Genomic DNA, 22,081 nt, shown 5'->3' with positions numbered 1-22,081 from the left:
TTTTCTCCTCTCTTATTCTTTTTCTGACAGTTAATTTATGCCTTTGGAAACACTATTTACTTAAGGAAGCAGATAGTAAAATGATATATAAATTATGGAATAGTCATTTCAACAGTTTGCTTAACTTGGAAAAAATCTCTAGGAACAGAACTTTTAATTAAACATTTGCGTGACTATAAAATTTAGAGAAGATCTTCTCTGATGTTTGCATAGTTCTGGAACTTGGGAGTCTCATTTGTCCTCTGCCATATTCCTCATTTATCATCTTTTGGGGAATATAATTGTCAAGCCCATGGCATTGAGGACTTTGATTAGAAAGTGGTCATCTGCTTCAGGAAGTAAATGTTATGTATTTGCCTCTGCATTTGTCTCATAATTTGAAACTACTCTTCAGTCAAAATGTTTCCCTCATTGACATTATCTTTTAGAAAGCACATTTGCTCCATTTGATACACCTGTAACTCATCCACATGTAATTTCTCAAGAAACAGAAAAGCATACTAATTAACTTAAAATATTCAGCTCCTTCTACAATTCCCCTTTGCAGAGATATGAGTTTGCATTTAAACTTGTTCACTCTGTTTAATTGGAATTCATTTTAAATTAAGCAGCTTTGTATTTTTCCTTATCAGCTAAATGAAGATCATGATTTTTTGTGCTGCATAATTTGTGATGGAGAATTAAAAATATCCACAGAGTTGACGGTCATCTTATCACATGTAGAGGAGTGCTTGGCATCAGGCCCTTGGAGAGAATGTTATATTTTTAGAGGGGGCTGTGGAATTATCAGTTGTAAGAGCACAATTGAGGGGACAACAGTTTATGGCCTCTACAGCTGCTCTTAATTCATTATCAGAAACCATGGAATTTTTCTCCACACCTGAAGAACATTTCAGGGGTGGGAGGTGGGGGTTGTAAACATCTTTTTCCAATGAGTTCTTTTTTGTGACACTAGTGGTAAAAATGGAGTTTTGAAATGGCAGATAGAATCAGTCCAGATTTCTAAAGAGAAGGTAATGAATATTTGAACTAGAATCATACTTTTGAAGAGAATGTTTCCCTTTTCCCAAGTTTAAGGTGAATTCTTTGGGCCTCACGTTGGAATGCAAGCCAAGAAACTTACAATCACTAAATTACCCACAGTAGGAGTGAGTTTTTAGACTAGGCAGCTGTTTTGGCTTCTGCTTATCTTTTTTTAAAACTGAAGTTATACATTGTATTAGTTTATGTCATATGAGTTTTAGGTGTCGGTTTCTGGGTTTCTGTTTATCTTATTGGAATTCAGTCTCTTGATAGAAGCTACCTTTTGAGTCTTAGTATAATTAGCAGTACATACCGAGAAAACATTATGACTTTGGAGATTAGGGACACTATTCATTTATAAAATTGTAAATATCTCACTTTGACATGTAAAACTACTATGGGTGTAACTAATCTTTTAGTGTATAGTGATTTGTAATTCACAAAGCTTTTTTATGTATGGCTCTATGACTTGGAGAGGCTCAGGCCCAAGGTTGAAAAACAAAGAGCTGAACCTCAAATCAGAACCTTCGAAATATAAGCTTTTCATATCACATCACATTATACCATCCATCCATGATTTTTGAAGTTACTCTATTACTTGATTTATCGGGATTACCCAGAACCATATCAAATCTCTCTCTCTCTAATCAGACAAAATCCTGACAAGAGGTGAAAGGTTGAATGGTTTTGATCTGTTACTGAAGAAGATCATGGCGATACTCATTAAGAGGTTCCACCATACCCGCAGAAACTGGAAAGGTCTCATTGCTCAGGTTATTCTCCCCATCGTCTTTGTAACCACTGCCATGGGCCTTGGCACACTGAGAAATTCCAGCAACAGTTATCCAGAGATCCAGATCTCCCCATCTCTCTACGGTACCTCTGAACAGACAGCCTTCTATGCGTAAGTTTCTTTCTTCCAAAATGTTTCCCCAGTGCCTGCGGAGGCCTCAGTGTACCTCAGTGAATGCATGAAATGCTGAAGAATAAAGAATTATGAGGCACTGTACCTGATTCTGCCAAAGGAATGGACAACTTGATTTATAGCAACATGACACTTCTGTTGCCAACAGATAACTTTAAGAGCTTTTGTGTTTGTCTAAAAATAAAGTTATAGTATGTCTTTATTTTTAATGCCTAGACTTTCATCAAGAAAGCCTGGTTAGGTGTGGCTTCCCAATCTGTTGTTATATAGAGCAAATAACTTTTTTTTTTCAGCCTCACAAGTATTGGATAGTAATTTTTTTTCAGCCTCACAAATATTGGATAGTAATGTAAGAACCCTGTATAATATAATATTACATATATACAATAGGTGATCACTAAATGCATATAATGATTAGGAGAATAACGAGGCAGCCAAATAGAGCCATGTGCTTATTTTTTTCCCATGATACTTTTTTTTTCCCTGCTACTGAGTCTTTCTTGGATTTTTAAGAAAACTGTCCTTTGGACAGCATATTTTATTTTCCAAATTATTCATAAACATGACTTTAATATGGAAGACTAGTGGAGTATCAAGGATTTGTTTCTATCCTTTATATCATAGGAATTCTCACCCAAGCACAAAGGCACTGGTCTCAGCAATGTGGAGTTTCCCTGGCATTGACAATATGTGTTTGAACATCAGTGATCCGTAAGTGGTTCTTGTTTTTTTTTTTTTGCTTTTTTGTTTTTGACACTCAAGTTGTGTGCGTACATGTGCATGCATGTGTATGCGCACACACGCACGTGTGTGTGGGTGTGTGTTGTATGCTGGAGAAGGGCAGCAGCCTGAGAGAAATCTGTATTTAACAGATTTTAGTTCATTCCGTAGCTATGCTATGCTGTAACAGTGAACAGTAGGTGCTTTCTAACCTAAAAAGTTTCTTCCTGTGCATATTTTTGTTTAACAAACAACCCTGTGAATTATTAATCCATTTTTAAGATGAAGAAACTGAGACTCATATGGACTGAGATACTTGTCTAAAAATATCTAGACGGTAAGTTGTGCAGCTAAAGCTGGGATGCAAGTCTTCTGACTCTGTTTTTGCACTAGGTAGTATTGCTTATTCAAAATTCCAAGATAATACACAACGCATGTAAACCTGACATTGGTATATTCTTTTGCTAAGGTTGGAGAACAGGATGAATGAGCAGAGAAGAAAGGGGTCAAAAAGCCCCATCCTGCCTCATTAAGACAATTCAATGAGCTTTGGTTTCAACACTGTTCAATCAATAAGTGCTGTCTCTAATCCCTCACAAAATGTCAAATCACTTGAAAATGGTAGCATAATGTATATTTGAGTTATGAAAAACCAGTAAACTGTACCTAAGACTATACATCTGAATTTAATACCCAATACTCGCTTATATACTCATACATAAATATGAGAACACACACATACCTCGCTTTAATATCATTTTTACTTGCAGAAGGTGCTTAACGAGAGGCAGTCTAGGAAAATGGAACACCAGTGGGGAGCCGATCACTAATTTTGGTGTTTGCTCCTGTTCAGAAAATATCCAGGTAAGATGGAATTTCATTTCAGTGAAGTAGGAGAAAGAAAGGAATAAATATTGAAACTTGAAAGATCTATCCAGGTTGCCAAAGAGTCAGTATAATTTCATTTTATGGAAGCTAGTAGCTCAGAGATGTGGAGCAGGGCAGCTCAAAAATATTGCCTTTGAACTTCAGGTCACTGTTTTAAATCCATCTCAGAACAAATTTCCAAAGGCAGGTAATTCGACGACAGTCTTTGTGGAAACCAACTAAAAATGAAATTTTGGTCTCAGTTCAGTTCTAACCGGAAAGCTCTATGTTTCAGACAACAAAGCCAACCATAACTGCCATATCTAAAAACACAGTGAGACTGTTTGGTGGTTAGCTGGCAAGTCAGTAATGTGTAAATCCAGAACAGAACTCCATTTCTAAGGAGCACCTCCAGCCTGCAAGAAAAACCCATGTCCTGAAAGAAACAGAAAAGATTATCCAACCATCCCTTACCCCGTCTGTATTTTATAGATACACACCTTCCTTTTCTAAGCCTGTCAATTCAACATACTTTTAAGAAAACCAAATTCGCTGGGAAAATGAAACATTGTGGAAGAGAAGAAGTCACTGTTCATTTCTGAGAGTGACTATGTTGTCAACTTACTTTCCCATAGGAACGGAATCTAGCAATGTTTTAATAGTGTCACATGATTCAACCCTACATTGTTTGTACAATATTTTAGAATGAAACTGTTTTCTGTAAACACAACCTATTTTTGTGTTTGCATGCAAGAGAGTTACAGTAAGAGCTGGGATCCCACAAGCATCTTTTGGAATCCTTGCATATTTCAATATCAGTCTTACCCAGTACTCAAAGAGTTTCCTAATCCCTCATGTAATTAGTTAATTTCTGAAAATTCCTCATGTATTTTCTTTAGTTCACAGTAAGAGTCAACTAACTTAGTATTTAAAATTGGAATACAGATAAATTTCGTTAATCAAAGGAAAAGAGAGAGAGAGAGAGTCAAAGCAAGAAAGAGACTTTTTAATGATAGAACAATCTGATGGTTATCAGAGGGGGTGGGGTGGGGGGATGGGTGAAATTAAGGAGTGCACTTGTGATGAGCACAGGGTGGCGTATGGAACTGTCGAATCACTATATTGTACACTGAAACTATTATAACACTGTATTTTAACTAACTGGAATTAAAATAGAAACTTAAAAAAATAAAAATAAATAAATCACCAAATACATATATGTATTATATATAAATATTTTATACATATAAATGTACAGTATACTATATATATATATATATATATAATGTGTGACAGTACCTACAAATACTGAAGATACATGATCCTATGGGATCAGCAATTCCATTTCTGTTATATACCCATCAGAAGTGTGAATACGTTCACCAAGAGGCATATACTAGAATATTCATAGCAATACTATTTGTAATAGCTACTCAGATTCCCACCAACAGTAGAGTGGATAAATCAAATGTAATCTGTCTTCACGCTGGAATTCTGTATACAGCAAAATGAGAATGATTAATCTACAACTACACACATCAAATGGAGGATGCTCACAAATGAATGATGAGTGGAAAAAGCCAAATACAAGAGAATATATATAATACAATTCCATTTATATAAAGTACAAAAACATGCAAAACTCTTCTGTGCTTGTTACTTTGGGAGTGGTAGTTGTTCTGTTTCCTGATCTGGTTTCTGGTTACATGGTTGTGTTCCTTTTGTCAAAATGTATCAAGCAGTGTACTTATATGTGCTTTTCTGTACATACAATTCAACAAAAGATAAAAGCTAAAAAACTACATTGCATACATAAGTGTGTCTCTAATTATTTGCGGAACAAGTAGCGTTCTAGAAATGTGATGTTCAAGTTGATCCGACCTGACGTAAGGTGAAAGTCAGCATTTATTTTTTAGAGCAATCTGCACCTCGATGTTCTCAGGGCACACTTGTGGTCCAAGCCTCAGGCTCTGGGACATCGTGTGAAGGGATGGAAGGAAAAATTGGAAAAGTGCTAGGCTTCTCTGGCTTTATGTCAGAGAAGCATGGGAAGCTTCAGTGGAAAGTAAGTGGTCAGGAAGTGCAGAAAGCTAATACACATACAAGTAAGTGGTTAAAACTAAGCTCTGAGGTTAGTTAATAGTGATGTACCAATACATTTAATTTTGACAAATGTATGATAGTAATTTAAGATGCTAACAATGGGGAAAACTGGGTGAAGGGTATACAGAGACTCTCTGTATTAAATTTTAAATATATCTATGTGTGTCTATAGACATATATAAGCACATTTGCAATATATATAAACTTTATTTTGGAATAATTTTACATTTACATATGTAAAGAATAGATTTAGATTTATTTAAAATTAAGTTATGTAGATTTAGATATATGTAAACTTGAACTTTTATACCAAGGTTTGTACCTTCAAAACAATACAACACACACTTTCATCCACTGCTGTCACCTGAGAACTTATGTCTGTCTGTTAATGTTTTCTTTTCAATTCAGAGCAAATGTTTTTTTGCTTTCCCGTAAATCATTGAGTGAATTTTAAGTCATCTTAGAGTTTAATCAAACTTGTCAGTACAGTGAAAAGAAAATCACACGTTGGTTAACTTGTATTCTTTTTGGCTTCAAGTGAGTCGTAAACCTATGCATGTGCTCCGCTATTTGGTCTAATTTCTTGGCATGGGAAGATGTCTTCCTCTTCAAAGCTCTTCAGAGTCAGAAGACGGTCTTATCAGACTCTACCTGTTGCAATAATAGACAAATCATGAGACCAAACCTTCTTGATATTGTCTATTTGATTTGCAAAGAACTTAATTTTTAACTTTATTTTTCAGGAGTGTCCTAAATTTAATTATTCTCCACCTCATAGAAGAACTTACTCTTCTCAAATAATTTACAACCTCACTGGACACCGCTTGGAAAATTATCTAATATCAACTGCTAATGAATTTATGCAAAAAAGGTAAAAATACTCTGTTTATGACATTTAATTTAGCCTGTCTTGCTTTCAAATTTTAATGGTAACTGCTTCTTGAACTTGAGACAATACATGAAAATTTCTATTGATTATTTACCCGGTTAAAGTCTCTATTTTATCTAAATAATCTTATGTATTAAACCTTTAAAAAAAATTTTCAGTTCCCTCAAATTAAGACTCATTTGAGGAAATTGAAAAGCTTTGTTTTTTAACAAAAGTGTATTGTTAAACTTGTACATTTTTTTTTCCCTTGAAGCAATAACGTTATTGACTAGATTATGCCAATTTGGACAGTTTTAAGGCATAGTTTTAGGTGACAATTGGCCTTATTTACAATATGAATATCTCAGATTTAGATTATGATATCTGTGTGTGGATAAAATGTGTCCATATGTGACAAGGCCACAGGCCTTGTACCTAAGCCACCTAAACATTTGCTATGGATGTAAGGTTGGTAGGCTTCTATTTGGGGTACTGTGGATGGACCTGGAAGACACTATGCTAAGTGAAATAAGCCAGACACAGAAAGGCAAATACTGCATGATCCCACCTATATGTGGGAACTGAAATAGTCAACTCACAGAAGCAGAGAGTAGAATGGTGGTTGCCAGGGTCTGGGGATCAGGGAACATGGGGAAATGTTGGTCAAGGGCTACAAAGTTTCAGTCATGCAAGAGATTCTGGAGAGCTAATCTACAGCAATGTGACTGTAGTTAACAATACAGTATTGTAGACTTGAAATGTGCTAAAAGGATAGATCTTCAGAGTTGTCACTACACACACACCCACACACACACACGTGCATGCATGCTCATACAAAAAGAAAACGGTAACTATATGAGGTGATGGATATTTTAATCAGCTTGATTGTGGTGATTATTTCACAGTGTATACACATATCAAACCATCAAGTTGTACAGCCGAATATATACAATTTTTATTTGTCAGTTGTACCTCAGATAAAGTTGGGTCATGGGGAGTTGGTCATCTTGTAATAGCTATATAGTTTTCTCCTTTCCTTCATCTCTTCCGTCTTTTATTTCTCAATGTACATAACTGACTGATGTTCACTGTAAAATAATTACAAACTACATATACGCAGAAAGAAAAAGGAATCTCTCTATATCCACGTATAACCACTATTGATTGTATATCCTCCAGACATTTTCTAGACACAGATACCTGTAAATATTTTCAATTATAAGCATTATTATTATAAGCAGGCATTTTATTATAAACAAACATTTCTAAAACCTGCTTTTTAAAAAATAAGGAATATACTGCCATGTTCTTTGTGTGTCAAAAGTATAGCTCTGTAGATCACATTTAGGATGATAGTCACAAGATTAGTCTAGTGTGACTAATTTATTTAACTCAACCATATTTAACTCAACCATAATTTGGGATATTTAATCTGTTCTTAAAATTACTGCTTGGTTTTTTAAGTCCACTTTTTATTTTCAAGAGACTATGAACTGACAAGCACCAGGCAATTATATAGGCACGATTCACCTTCAAATACCCAAGAAGAGAAAAAGTATATCACCAGGGGACAAACCAGGGGGGAAAGTTTGGAGAATAAAAGAAATGAAGCCATTTGAAAAAAGATGAGAACTGATCTAATATCACCTTAGTGATAAATTACTTCTTTAAAAAGGAATGTTAAGGGCAAAAATACTATAATTTTTGAGATGGTGCATGATCCAGGTAAGTTGGCAGAATTGGTTAGATTATATATCACTTATTTTCAGAATGATTAGTCCACATTTGCAATTGCTTAAAATGACTTTTTACTTCTAGTTACAGTGTCTACCTTAGACTAAAATATAATAAAAGATCAATAAAAAAGTAAAATATTTGTCAGGCAGTATTTATTTCATGCTATAAATGCGTTCCTAATGGAAAGAAAACATTGAGCCTTTAGTTAAACATTTTAGATCTATGTATAAATGTTTTCTCCATTAAAACAAATATAAGTTTTGTTATTCTTATATATAGGTATGGAGGTTGGAGTTTTGGGTTGCCTTTGACTAAAGACCTTCGTTTTGATATAACAGCAGTTCCTGCCAATAGAACACTTGCTAAGGTAAATTATGACCTTCCCTCTGGGATGTCATACAAGTGAGAATGTGAACTTGAAATGCTCAAGCATTTTGATGAAGTAAAAATAAAACATGAGTGCAATCAATTTGAGAAGCGTTTGGCATAATGCTTTCCCCATAGCACTGGGGTTCCAGTCCTGTGTATTTACCCCAGGGAAACTTGGATACACAAGTACCGGGATACACATACAAAAATTTACAAAATAGTGTTTCTTACATTAGCTGAAACAGAACCCGAAATGTCCGTATACAGCAGAATAAATGAATTGTTGTATCATTCAGTAGAACTTTCAGGAGGTGCCTGGGTGGCTCAGTCGGTTAAGCATCCAACTCTTGGTTTCAGCTCAGGTCATGGTCTCACGGTTTCTGAGTTTGAGCCCTGCATCAGGCTCCATGCTGACAGCTCGAACCTTCTTGGGATACTCTCTCTCTCCCTCTCTCTCTGCTCCTCCCCCGTTTGTTCTTTCTCTCTCTCTCTCAAAAAACAAACAAAACAAAAAAACAAAGAATTTTCAGCAGTGAAATGAGCTTAGTTCCATAAGTAGGTAAATATCCCAAACATTATTAATAAGCAAAAGAACACTTAACTATCATTGCATTTACTATAAACTTTAAGAGTAGGCAAAACTCGGGGCTCCTGGGTGGCTCAGTCAGTTAAGTGTCCGACTTCAGCTCAGGTCATGATCTCACAATTTACAAGTTCGAGTCCCGCATCGGGCTCTGTGCTGACAGCTCAGAACCTGGAGCCTGGTTTAGATTCAGTGTCTCCCTCTCTGTCTGCCCCTCCCCTGCTCATCCTCTGTTTCTCTCTCTCTCAAAAATAAATAAACATTAAAAAAAAATAAAAAGAGTAAGGCAAAACTCAATCATATTGTTTAGAGAGACTATTGTGATTTTGATTTTGAAGAACACAGAATTCCGGAGATGTTCTGGATACTGGCAATTTTTGTTTCTTTTTTAAAAATTACTTTAAAGTTTATTCTGGGGAGGGGGGAGAGAGAGAGAGAGAATCCCAGGCATGCTCGACACCATCAGTGCAGAGCCCAACGTGGGGCTCAAACTCACAAACCATGAGATCATGACCTGAGCCAAAGTTGGAAGCTTAACCAACTGAGCCACCCCCACCCAGGCATCTCCAGTTTTTCTCTCTTAACCTGAGTGATTGTTCAATGGTTGTACTCCTTTCATCATTTTTTGCTAAACTGAACATTAATGTCTTATGCGTTTTTCTTTACATATATATTATATGTGTTTATCCTTGTTTCTTTTTTTTTTAATGTTATTGAAAAAGAGAGACAGAGCACGAGGAGGGGAGGGGCAGAGAGAGAGGGAGACACAGAATCCAAAGCAGGCCCAAGGCTCTGAGCTGTCAACACAGAGACAGACGCGGGGCTCAAACTGGTGAACTGCAAGATCATGACCTGAGCTGAAGTTGAATGCTTTACCAACTGAGCCACCCACACACCCCTATCCTTGTTTCTTAAAGAGCATGGAAACTTAACGGAATTTGATGAAGACAAATAATCCTGTAGGCTTTATTATTATTATTATTATTATTATTATTATTATCATCATCATCTAGATCATATCTATGCTTTCAAACAAACTAGGGTCACAGAATCACACACAGAAGATCTACGGTAGTCTTAGGAATTTTAAATTGTCCTTCACACATTTCTCATTTGGTAGTAAGAGACATATATAGACTTGGGGGAGGTGGAGAAACTAATATTATTATGTTATATATATATATATGTATATGTGATATATATGTGATATATATATACGTGATATATATATGTGATATATATATGTGATATATATATGTGATATATATATATGTGATATATATATGTGATATATGTATATGTGATATATATATGTGAGATATACACACACACACACACACACACACATATAAATAACTGTGATAAGCCCAACACTAGTATCATCTGGTGCACAAACTAACATCCTCACAACATTTCTATGAGATATTATGGAGCCTGTTTTAGCCGATTTTCATAAAAGGTCATATAGAAAGTAGACAGTAGTGTTGGAGATTTGAATGCCCTCTCTCTGCCATTTGTTCCTTTTCTTCCTCTCTCCACACACAAAGTAAACATTCTTGCATAAACAAAGAGTTCTAATAACCAATAATTTCTCTCTAAGTTAGATTTGTAATTTTAAATTATCAACTGGGTCTCTTGAATTGAGGCACACCAGTATTTTAAATCCCTCTGTTTTTGACACAGAAGGTAAAGTAACTCTCCTCCCTGTGCCTTGCAACTAAGAATAGAAAGTTAGTGTGGGAATTTCAAGGTTATCATTCTTGTTGCTAAGGACACAATGTTTGTCTTTGTATTTAATTTCTTTCTACATCCTTGCCTAGACATTATTTTATATTATTATTATTATTATTATTATTATTATTATTATTATTGAGTATGCTTTAGCTCTAGTCCCAGAGTCACTACAGACCAGCCACAGAGATGGAGATAATAACGATTTCTTCAGTTTATTTCAAGCTTTGCCTATGCAGAAGATACAGAATAACTAATAACGTGGTGCTATCATACAGAAAAAAAACCTGTTTTCTCAATCTCTGTCCATCTCTAAATTGGAAATGTAGAGGTCTGTGGTCAGCACTCTGGGGAATGGTTCTAATCTTCGAAGATAAAATAACTCATTGGGAAATTGTTGGTCTTATTTTAAATATAAATTCTGTGAGCTGTCAGATGTAAAGGCAGCCTAATTTATTTAAACACCATACTGATCTTGCCTCCCTTTTTGGAATTTAACAGGTATGGTATGATCCAGAAGGCTATCACTCACTTCCAGCTTACCTCAACAGCTTGAATAATTTCCTCCTGCGGGTTAATATGTCAACATATGATGCTGCCCGACACGGTAAAGTTACTTACACAGAAGCTTCTTGTATTGCAACTTTTGCCTCTCTCCATATAAAAATGCATATAAGATTCCGTTTCCTCCAGGTATTTTATGGTATCTAAGTCACAGATCTTTAAAAGGAGTCTGAAAGTAGTAACTACCACCAGATGGAACATTCTAGATAATTTCCTTAACTTTGGGTTAATTTAGTTTCCTCATTTATCAAATCAGGATAATAAAGCTTACTTCATGCTTATTTCTGGTCTCACATCTAGTAGCTATTACTCACAAGAAAACATTTTATTACTATTTACTTGTATATAGGCTAAGAATTAAAAATAATTAATGTTGATAAATCTAAAGATGAAGCCAAAACTTTTAAACTAAGAAGTTCTACACCTGATCATTAATTGAGCACTTACCCTATAATATATGCTTTATATGAAAAATTGCTAATCCTTACCAGTAGCCTTTCAGAATGAATATTTTTGTTCTCTGTTACTATTTTCTAGAGCCCAGACATGGAATTTGAACCCAAGTCTGTCTGAGTCCTGCCCCTTCAGTTTTCTAATACTTTTCGGTACTCAGCCAGATCTATTGCAGTTGGATTTCCCAAGAGGCATCCACGTGGTTTTCAAAACAGGATTTGGGGTTTTAAAAAGACTGATTTATTTTTTCTAATTCAATTACTGTCAGTCAAATCATTTTATCATCTTAAGCCTTGCTCAAATTATTTTTCCTTACTGATCCTAAAAAAAATAATAATGATGATGGAAACAAATGAGTAACATATTTATTAGCCAATACTGAGTCTATAGCCTAATAAATAGGCTAACAAATAGCCTATTAAACAGGAAAAAAGACACAACCGGTCTTTTAGAAATGCCAGCGTCTGTTTTTCTTTCATCTCCTTCCTGTTGGGCATAACAATGTGTGTTGGATGTTCTCGTGATTGTAGAAGTGAGTTATAGAGTCAAACACTCATTCTAGCAAGAGAGTCTGTCAGTCTTCATTTTAGAGAGAACAGCATTCCTTCCCACCTGCTATAGCAGTTTCCTAGCACGAGGAACCATGAAGAAAGTAACAAGACTGAAAGATAGTCCTTAGATCTATAGCACCAATAAAGGACATAGTCAAAAGTGACAAATTAAATTAAATGGTGATGAGTGTTAAGGAGGGCACTTGTAATAAGCACTCAGTGTTATATGTAAGTGATGAATCACTGAATTCTACTCCTGAAACCAATATTGCACTAATGTTAACTAACTAGAATTTAAATAAAAATGTGAAAGAGAATTAATTAATCAATTAATTAATTAAATGGTGACTAAGGCCAGATAGGTTTTGTGTAACCTGGTTTGAAATACTACTGAGTACTTGACCTTTGGTAGGATGTCTTCATCAGAACAAAAGATACTTGTTTCTATGGAGGATAATGGAAGCAGAAGAGCTGTAGATACAACTGGGGGAAAATGTAGCGTAGGTAGGTAGGTAGGTGAGAAAAACATACCTGCCACTTTTGAAGAGTCGGCTTTTGAAACCTATATTCAGGTTTCATTTATTAGTAGTATTCTTTACCAAGACTGAAGTAATCTAAATCACCCTGGATCCTAGCAGGCTTGTTGTGGCTCCTACCATTGCATGTTTTAAGTTACAGAATTTAAAGAATTAGAATTCTGGAGCATAAACTTTTTATTGACCTTCAAAGGAAATTTATTTTTTAGGTTTAAAAATAGGGTTTATGAGTTCTGTAGCAGTTAGTAGTAGTGTGCCCTTTTTTAAAAAACTTTTCTCTTTTTTTAATATTTATTTTTGAGAGAGAGAGAGGGGGAGACACGATCCGAAGCAAGGTCCAGGCTCGGAGCTTTCAGCAAAGAGCCCACCGTGGGGCTCTAACCCACAAGTCACTCAACTGACTGAGCCACCCAGGCCCCCCTTAACTTCTCTTATATAGACTCATGAAAGTGGTTGCTTTCCACCCTCTGTGGGAGGAGTTTGATTTTCTTCAGAGAAGAAATCATGTCACCCTAAAATACTTTCATTGTCTTGTAATGCACATATGGGATCTGCCATGGTAATATTGTCTTTAAAAATCAACTCAATTGCTCTCCGGCCACCTCCCTCCCCCTATGACACTAGCTGTTTTAAAGCATGTTTGTTGAATTCTGCATTAATTAGGATTTTGCTTTAGCTATAAAATTGATTTTCTTTGAATTCTAACATGCTAGTAAAAATCTTTTAATTAGTTTTCCTTTGCTATGTCAATAACTATTATTTTCATGTGGTTCCCTCTAGTGGTTAATTTAACATGAAAATTCTGTTTTCTTCTCAAACAATAAAGGTTTGCTTGTTTCCCCTAACAATTGTTCTACAATGAGGCTCTTTTCCAAACATACGGACATATTGTTCCCTCTACGCTCCTGTTTGTTCTGACCCTTTAGTGCATTAGTAGTAATGATCAATGGAAAGCACCTGGTTTTAGATGTATGCCCATAGAGACAACAGAAACAGATAATATGTTATTTTTAATGTATATTATATATGGGGGAAATAATTGAAATTTTAAGGTTCAATATGATGTAATAAGTATTCATTGACTAATCACTGTAGTCAGAACATTATGCTGGATACGGTAGAACCCACAGAGAAGATTTTTATACATCCTCAACCCTAATGCATTTACTTGATCTTTCTGCTAAAAATATCTATGAAACACTTAGTTTGGCAGCATTTTTCATAGTGGAGTAAACGCATTTGCAAAGATTCCTCTAGTGAAATAATGTAGTTCTTGATTCTGAAATACAAGAAAGAAATAAAAGAAATGTTTTTCCCCTGCCTATATTATAATTCAACAATAAGGTTTAAGTAGGGCCCCAAGGAAAACTGAATCTCAGTAAAAAGAGAGACTGTTAATTTACACAAAAGATAAGAAAAGTGCATTCCCCCAATGATGTGATTAAAGTTACAGGCCGAATTTATTATTATTGGTAGTTTCTTTGTTTTGCTTTAATTAAACTTTTTTTCTTTAACATGTAACAATTGCAGAATTCAACCTCAAAATATGTTACATTCTACTCAACAAAAATTATAAATTTAAGTTAATGGAGGGAATATAACTTTAGAATAATTTATATTTGGCTGCTGTGAAAGGGTCTTAATATCTTGATATAATAAACATATACTACATGAGCAGTAAGTGAGAAAGTTCTTGCTCAGCTTATGACTCTAATAAAACAAATATTTAAGAGACAGCCTCACTGCCATCCCCTACTATTCTTTTCCAAAGTTACTCAGACAGTATAGACTTCGTCTTCACACTGTAGTCCCTTGGGAAACTTTTGCCAGCCCATTTTTGACTATGACTAATGATCATCCTCTGATAAGCGGAGAAAAGAATCTTGTTTCTAACTCAGAAACTATAACTGATTATGGGAGATCCCAATAATTTAGGACTGTATTGGAATTAAATGACTACTTTCCTGGCACCAGCTAGTTTCTCTGAATTCTCTTGGATCTTTGTGTCTCAATGAAAACCCGTCAGAGATGACTGAAGCTCTCAAGCCTTACCCTAGTAGATAAAGTTCTAGAAAAATAGACGTCTTGGAGGTAGTGAAAGAGGAAGGATCTTCTCAGGCTACAGTATTTTCCCAACCTGGCCGACAGCACGATAAAGAGGGATGAGGGTGGTCAGTGTTCTTTAGGAGATCCTCATATAATTGGTCTAAAACACCAATGTAGTAAGTGCCGCTGAAATACAAACGTGCATGATTAGATGGGGAGAAGAAATGGAAAATGTAATAGAGGGGAAATGCCATATAAGAAATGGAAATTCTTGTCCCTTCCCCCAAAATTCTATACACAATGGGAAAAAACATTTTTTTAATTTTTATGTGAATGCCACCAATTGTGTGGCATTGATGAGATTAGTTGGCGGAGGTGGGCAGCGGGGGGTGGGGATAATTTTCCTTTAAAATACTATCCCCAAAGCAAAATTATAGCATAAGGAGGAAAGTGTTATGCATTATTCATCCAAAAATTGGTATTTCTGAATAACTGAATATCTACTAATGAACAGAACTGTCTCTTCTTTAAGGCATCATCATGTATAGTCATCCTTATCCAGGAGTGCAAGACCAAGAACAAGCCACGTAAGTGGAAATATCTGGTATGACTACATTACTCCTTGGCATAGTGAAGCCTCTGAATAAAGTACTGTAATTGGAAATCACAGTTGTATCTGAATGAATGTCAATCTAGAAGAGCTGTTAATACAAGTCACTGACTGGGATAAAAGGAAGTTTCTGAAAGTCTGTGCAGTGGGGTTGCCAAGTGAGCTTGCTGGCTGTAGAGTCAGAATCTGCTGCTTTTATAAGTCAAGTGCGTAAGTGCTTCATCATTTCAATTTCCCTGCATAGCATTTAAGTACTATTTCTGTGCTCAAGGACTATATATTCCTTGCATACACCCAGTAACCCTTAGAGACCGAAGTGGGCTTTTTTTTTTTTTTGATCAAATATCCCTAGTCAATTCAGATGCACTAGAGCTATACTTATCCAGGGTCATAGCCAAGTCATGTAGAAGATATTATCTGGCTGCCTGGCAGGAAGACTTATTTGTGTCACAGCCAAGTCGTATACTGTTTTGTTGATGGTTTTAGTCATGAATCTTTCTGAAAGGAAAAGAGTTCTAAAAACTTATGTATGCTCTCCTCTCCCTATTGCTCACTACAGAATGAGCAGCTTAATCGATATTTTAGTGGCACTCTCCATCCTGATGGGCTACTCTGTCACCACCGCCAGCTTTGTCACCTATGTTGTAAGGGAGCATCAGACCAAAGCCAAGCAGCTGCAGCACATTTCAGGCGTCGGTGTGACTTGCTACTGGGCCACAAACTTCATTTATGACATGGTGAGTAGCTTGCAGGGAAGACAGGATTGATTGGGGTAGAAGATACCACTCTTATATACAGGATTTATTCATGCCTACCTTGTTAAAATTATCACTACAAGTCAGTAAATTAAGAAAAAAATAATTTGGGGGCACCTGGGTGGCTCAGCTGGTTGAGTATCCGACTTTGGCGCAGGTCACGATCTCACAGTTTGTGAATTCAAGCACTGTGTTGTGCTGACGTTTCAGAGCTGGAGCCTGCTTCAGATTCTGTCTCCCTCTCTCTCTGCCCCTGCCCTGCCCTGCCCATGCTCTGTCTCTCTCTGTCTCTCAAAAATAAATAAACATTAAAAAAGAAAAAAGAAAAAAATAATTTGCATCAGACTTACAGTCACCCGATAATTAGAAGAAAGAGCCACCTCCCCTCGTCTCTGTGGTCTGAGGACCCACCGATATCAGATTCCCCTGGACATTTATTAAAATGCAGATTCCTGGCCCCCTCCAGACCTACTAGTTCTATACTTTGGGAGTGGAACCCAGAGAATATACATTTTAAACAAAATCCTCCAAGTTATTTTATGCATAATAAGGTTTGAGAGCCACTGCTGTGGAAAAATAGAAAGCAAAATAGCCTTGCCGAATGGTACCAAATACTAATGGTAAAAACTTCGAAGTAGCAGTCCCTGATGAATGACACATTAGAGGAGATGAGTAGGGACAATAAAGGATGAATATCATTGACAGCTCTCTCATTTGCATAAAATGGGCCCCAAATTCAGATGGTTTTTCTTGACTCCAAATGCGCCAGTATTGGCCAAAAGCCCAGGATGTGGTATGCATTTGCCTGGTGATTATGGCAGAATTGTCTGAGTTGCTGTATAGATCATTGGCTTGAAGAGCTAGAGGGTAATTATCTGCATATCCACTTTGTTAATGTATCCAGTGAGGTCTGAAATGCCTTTGTTGAAGAAGTCAAATCTAAAAGAATGGTAATGACTCCTCTGGACTTAATAGGAGTTTTAATGTCAAGAGAGCTCAAAGTACACACTTCTGCAAAGGGCTACTTACTACTCAGATTCCATTGTCATATGTCTGGTGCTCATCCCAATTTAGGAGATTCCTCTCCCTTCCAGATTAAATTACCATCTCTTTCATAGTGTGCCTCTTGCTGCAGCCTGCACAGCATTTACTATTTCTATTTGCCAATAAAACACTGAGTTCTTTGTTCATATACTGTGATTCCAAGAATGTGTGGAACCTGCCACCCCACTGTTTTACGCAGAGTGGCTCACACCGATAACCAGGCCTTCGAAATCAGCCACCTGAGAGAGTTCCAGCATTCAAAATGAAATCAGTACTTTGAAGACTGCATCTAATACCAAGATACCTGACTGTCTTATCTTTCTCACTGAACCTCTGTCACAAAGTGATCCCCAGTCTCAAAGCCTGGAGGCAGGAACACCAGGAACTCCATGTACATCTATAAAGATGGTGACTGGCTTGACCTCATATTACAGGAGACAAATTCTAGAGTGAAATCAATGTAAAATAAGCTGAACTTACAAGCAACAGGAACATAAATAAAAATTCATTCCTTCACATACTTCAAGGTTAACTTGTTATCGTTTTAACTAGATGGGCTATTGATGTTTTTGGGAAAATATTTGCCATATATATATTTTAAATTTTTTTAAACGTTTATTTATTTTTGAGAGAGAGAGAGGGAGAAACAGAGTGTGAGTTGGGGAGGGACAGAGAGAGAGGGAGACAGAGAACCAAAGCAGGCTCCACACTTTGAGCTGTCAGCACAGAGCCCAGTGCTTGGCTTGAACCCATGAACCATGAGATCATGACCTGAGCCAAAGTTGAACACTTAACCGACTGAGCCACCCATGAGCCCCAAATATTTACCATGTATTAAGCATTGTTTTACATATTCCCATAGGTCTTCTACTTGGTGCCTGTAGCATTTTCAATTGGTGTCATTGCAATTTTCAAATTACCTGCCTTCTACAGTGAAAACAACTTAGGTGCCGTATCCCTCCTACTTCTACTGTTTGGGTAAGCTGCAGTGAAAAAAGAATTAACAGAACTAAGTGTTCTGAGGCACAAACAGAAACTAAATCTCATTAGCTAATTTACAATTATCTTGGGGTTTCAGTAGCCATGAGTGATGACTGACAACACATTATACTTGCTAGTCCACAGTTTGTACAGTACAGTACTTCTGAAAATGAATGTTGTCGTTATTAATAGTAATATCTAACATTAATGAGTACTTACTAGGTACCAAGTGTCATGATTGGCAATCTACACATGTAATATAAGCTACATAAAAATGGATGTTTCAGAATGATCGGAAAAATTTACATACATGTGTGGATTTGTGTATTGACAAATTATGAGTATATATCACATTGCAAGGTATGTATCCTCATGTATATTTTATTTATATTTTTATGGATGTTTAACACACACACACAAGTATTATTTCTGTATTGGGGCTATACAGGTAGTATGGGTTGATATAATCAGTGCTTAGCATAGCAGTTCTTTCTGCCCTGAATGCATGGGCAGTAGCCATTGACATAGCAGTGTAGCAGATGAAGGTTTACATTGCCTCCGGTTCTTCATCATTACCCCAAAGGTTGCTCAAGTGTTTGCTCACAGCAGGACATCCAGCTTCTGAGCTTTCTCTGTCTGCTAAGTTAGCTTACCATAATGTCATTACTTTTCTTTAAATTATAAGATTTATATTGATTAAACTCTTATTTCTGAGAGCAAAAAAAAAAAAAAAAGTTTCTTGGATTGGATGACAGCATCTCTAAAAGGAATTCATTTGTAGTTGTGATGATATAGAACTACTCAAGTTTCCTTAAAAGAAAAGCTTCTTACTGTCACTTTTTTAAAAATTATTGACTATTTTATTTAATTTTTTAAATTATTGACTATTTTATTTTTTTATTATTTTTTTTAATATGAAATTTATTGTCAAATTGGTTTCCATACAACACCCAGTGCTCATCCCAACAGGTGCCCTCCTCAATACCCATCACCCACCCTCCTCTCCCTCCCACCCCCCATCTACCCTCAGTTTGTTCTCAGTTTTTAAGAGTCTTACGCTTTGGCTCTCTCCCTCTCTAACCTCTCTTTTTTCCCCTCCCCCATGGACTTCTGTTAAGTTTCTCAGGCTCCACATACGAGTGAAAACATATGGTATCTGTCTATCTATAAGTGAAATATGACTTATTTCACTTAGCATAACACTCTCCAGTTCCATCCACATTGCTACAAGGGGCCATATTTCATTCTTTCTCATTGCCATGTAGTATTCCATTGTGTATATAAACCACAATTTCTTTATCCATTCATCAGTTGATGGACATTTAGGCTCTTTCCATAATTTGGCTATTGTTGAGAGTGCTGCTATAAACATTGGGTTACAAGTGCCCCTATGCATCAGCACTCCTGTATCCCTTGGGTCAATTCCTAGCAGTGCTATTGCTGGGTCATAGGGTAGGTCTATTTTTAATTTTTTGAGGAACCTCCACACTGATTTCCAGAGCGGCTGCACCAGTTTGCATTCCCACCAACAGTGCAAGAGTGTTCCCGTTTCTCCACGTCACTTTTTAAAAATCCAAAGAATTTGTCAAAAAAAGTTTTTATAATACAGAGATCTAGCTGTGAGGCTTAGTGATGCATCCCTAATGTTTATTTTCACTTTGGAGCCCTATCAAAAGTTTTGTCTGTTTGTTAAAGAGTAAGGATTAAAGCATAATTTTAATCCTTGTGTTATTTACATACAGGTATGCCACATTTTCTTGGATGTACTTACTGGCTGGGCTCTTCCATGAAACAGGGATGGCTTTCATCACTTACGTCTGCATCAACCTTTTCTTTGGCATCAATTCCATTGTCTCCCTGTCAGTGGTATACTTCCTTTCCAAGGAAAAGCCCAATGATCCGGTAAGGTCCATTATTCGCCTGGTAAACTTCAATAAACGTATGAAATGTTTCAGTATGTTCAAGGTGAAAAGATTTTCTACATTCTGCATTCTCTAAATAGAAAAGAGGAATTTCAGTTAATTCTATTAAGTTTGATAGAAGAGAAACTACAGCCTTTTAAGATTCTTTTTAGTTTCCAAGTAGGTTAATGCCTATGATTATATTTACTCAATGTCAAAACTATTGGCATTTGAAAGCGTTCAAGTGGAGGTGAAATCAAATTATTGTGTACAACACTATAAAAATCATGAACCTGTTGGTCCAGTGAAATATTTATTCATTAATTGTTATCATATGGTAGGAACAAGGACAATGGCTCAGTTATGTGACTATTGGTTAAGGGTGGTTTTTTTTTTGTTGAACATTCATAGAGAACAAACCTGATATGTTCCCTTTCAAGCATGTATTAGATAGAGTCTACTTCATTGTGAGCATCACTTCCCATTCAAAGCTGACAATTACAGTTAGTGAGAAGGGAAGCACGAACAGTGCTGGGCAATTGAATGAGAAAGAATGGAGAGGAAACTACGTGAACTGAGGAACAGACAAGCACACTCCAGGAGGAAGAAGACAATTCATGAGTTGCAAGTGGTTGGCCCAAGTGTGAATAACGTGAAAATAAGCCATTTGCTCCTCATGTAGATAGGTTGTCTCTCCTTCATCTCAGTTCACCATTTAGCCCCTCTTCAAATACGAATTACCTAAAGTTCTAAAACTTCACTGTACCAAATCCCTTCTTTACCTAGGCATGACCAAGACCCTGTACCAGATCTCAACATCCTGGCTATTTCTACACTTCTAGGATCTAAGGCAGGGCTAGAAGTGATTCTGTCTCCAGGGTTTGGCCTGATGCCTCAGATCATCTCAAAAAGAAGATAAACCTTTTCTGTTTATATTTTAGTAATAAATCTCCATGTTTTGGTTATAGTAAATATTTACATGTAAATTCAACACACATGGGAAATAATTGCCGATCTCGATAAACTTCCCCAGTTTTAATATTTGCCCACATCACATTTGCTCACATCAGTTTTAAATTTTTGTCAATTTGTCAGAAGTCTAACACTGAGTTTCATTTTTTTTTTTCTCTTATTTCAGACGTTAGAACTTATTTCTGAAACCCTCAAGCGTATTTTCCTGATTTTTCCACAATTCTGTTTTGGCTATGGTTTGATTGAACTTTCTCAACAACAGTCGGTCCTAGACTTTTTAAAAGCATATGGAGTGGAATACCCAAGTGAAACCTTTGAGATGGATAAACTAGGTGCCATGTTTGTGGCTTTGGTTTCTCAGGGCACCATGTTCTTTTTGTTGCGGCTCTTAATCAACGAATGGCTAATAAAGAAACTCAGGTAAATAAAAAGAAAACATCGTGTTTGACATGCATGATAGAACTCAATTCAAAATATTTAGGAAGGAACAATAGTCTAAACCTTTCTATTAGTAACGTGGAAATGTGCTAAAAAAAACTTAAAAAAATTGTAACATAATTCACCACTCATTCCATTCAGTAAATAGTTATCACACCTCACTCTGTGTCTGCAAGTATTATTGTAGAGTGAGAGAATAAAATTAAAGAAGCACAATTGTTAGCCTTAAAGAGATTAAGATTCAGTGGTGGAGAGAAAATGCATACATAAACAAAGGATGTAGTGTTTGAGTTGAGTTTAAAGG

The 22,081-nt window shown here is 36.2% G+C and overlaps 1 protein-coding gene across 1 annotated transcript in view; it reads left to right on the top strand.

The window, feature by feature from the left end:
- ABCA12 (ATP binding cassette subfamily A member 12) overlaps nucleotides 1–22,081 on the top strand; it is a 163,525-nt gene that overhangs the window by 125,737 nt on the left and 15,707 nt on the right. Inside the window, exons 34-44 of the mRNA XM_042948706.1 lie at nucleotides 1,675–1,927; nucleotides 2,573–2,659; nucleotides 3,439–3,532; nucleotides 6,382–6,509; nucleotides 8,523–8,610; nucleotides 11,428–11,533; nucleotides 15,609–15,663; nucleotides 16,246–16,423; nucleotides 18,348–18,463; nucleotides 20,209–20,368; nucleotides 21,506–21,759. Coding sequence (XP_042804640.1) covers nucleotides 1,675–1,927; nucleotides 2,573–2,659; nucleotides 3,439–3,532; nucleotides 6,382–6,509; nucleotides 8,523–8,610; nucleotides 11,428–11,533; nucleotides 15,609–15,663; nucleotides 16,246–16,423; nucleotides 18,348–18,463; nucleotides 20,209–20,368; nucleotides 21,506–21,759 — 1,519 coding nt within the window. The remainder of the gene's footprint in view (nucleotides 1–1,674; nucleotides 1,928–2,572; nucleotides 2,660–3,438; nucleotides 3,533–6,381; nucleotides 6,510–8,522; nucleotides 8,611–11,427; nucleotides 11,534–15,608; nucleotides 15,664–16,245; nucleotides 16,424–18,347; nucleotides 18,464–20,208; nucleotides 20,369–21,505; nucleotides 21,760–22,081) is intronic.

This window comes from Panthera leo, chromosome C1, assembly GCF_018350215.1.
Source record: "Panthera leo isolate Ple1 chromosome C1, P.leo_Ple1_pat1.1, whole genome shotgun sequence".
Classification (NCBI taxonomy): domain Eukaryota; kingdom Metazoa; phylum Chordata; class Mammalia; order Carnivora; family Felidae; genus Panthera; species Panthera leo.
Note: the sequence above shows the minus strand (reverse complement) of the source record. Positions and strands in the feature narration are given on the sequence as shown.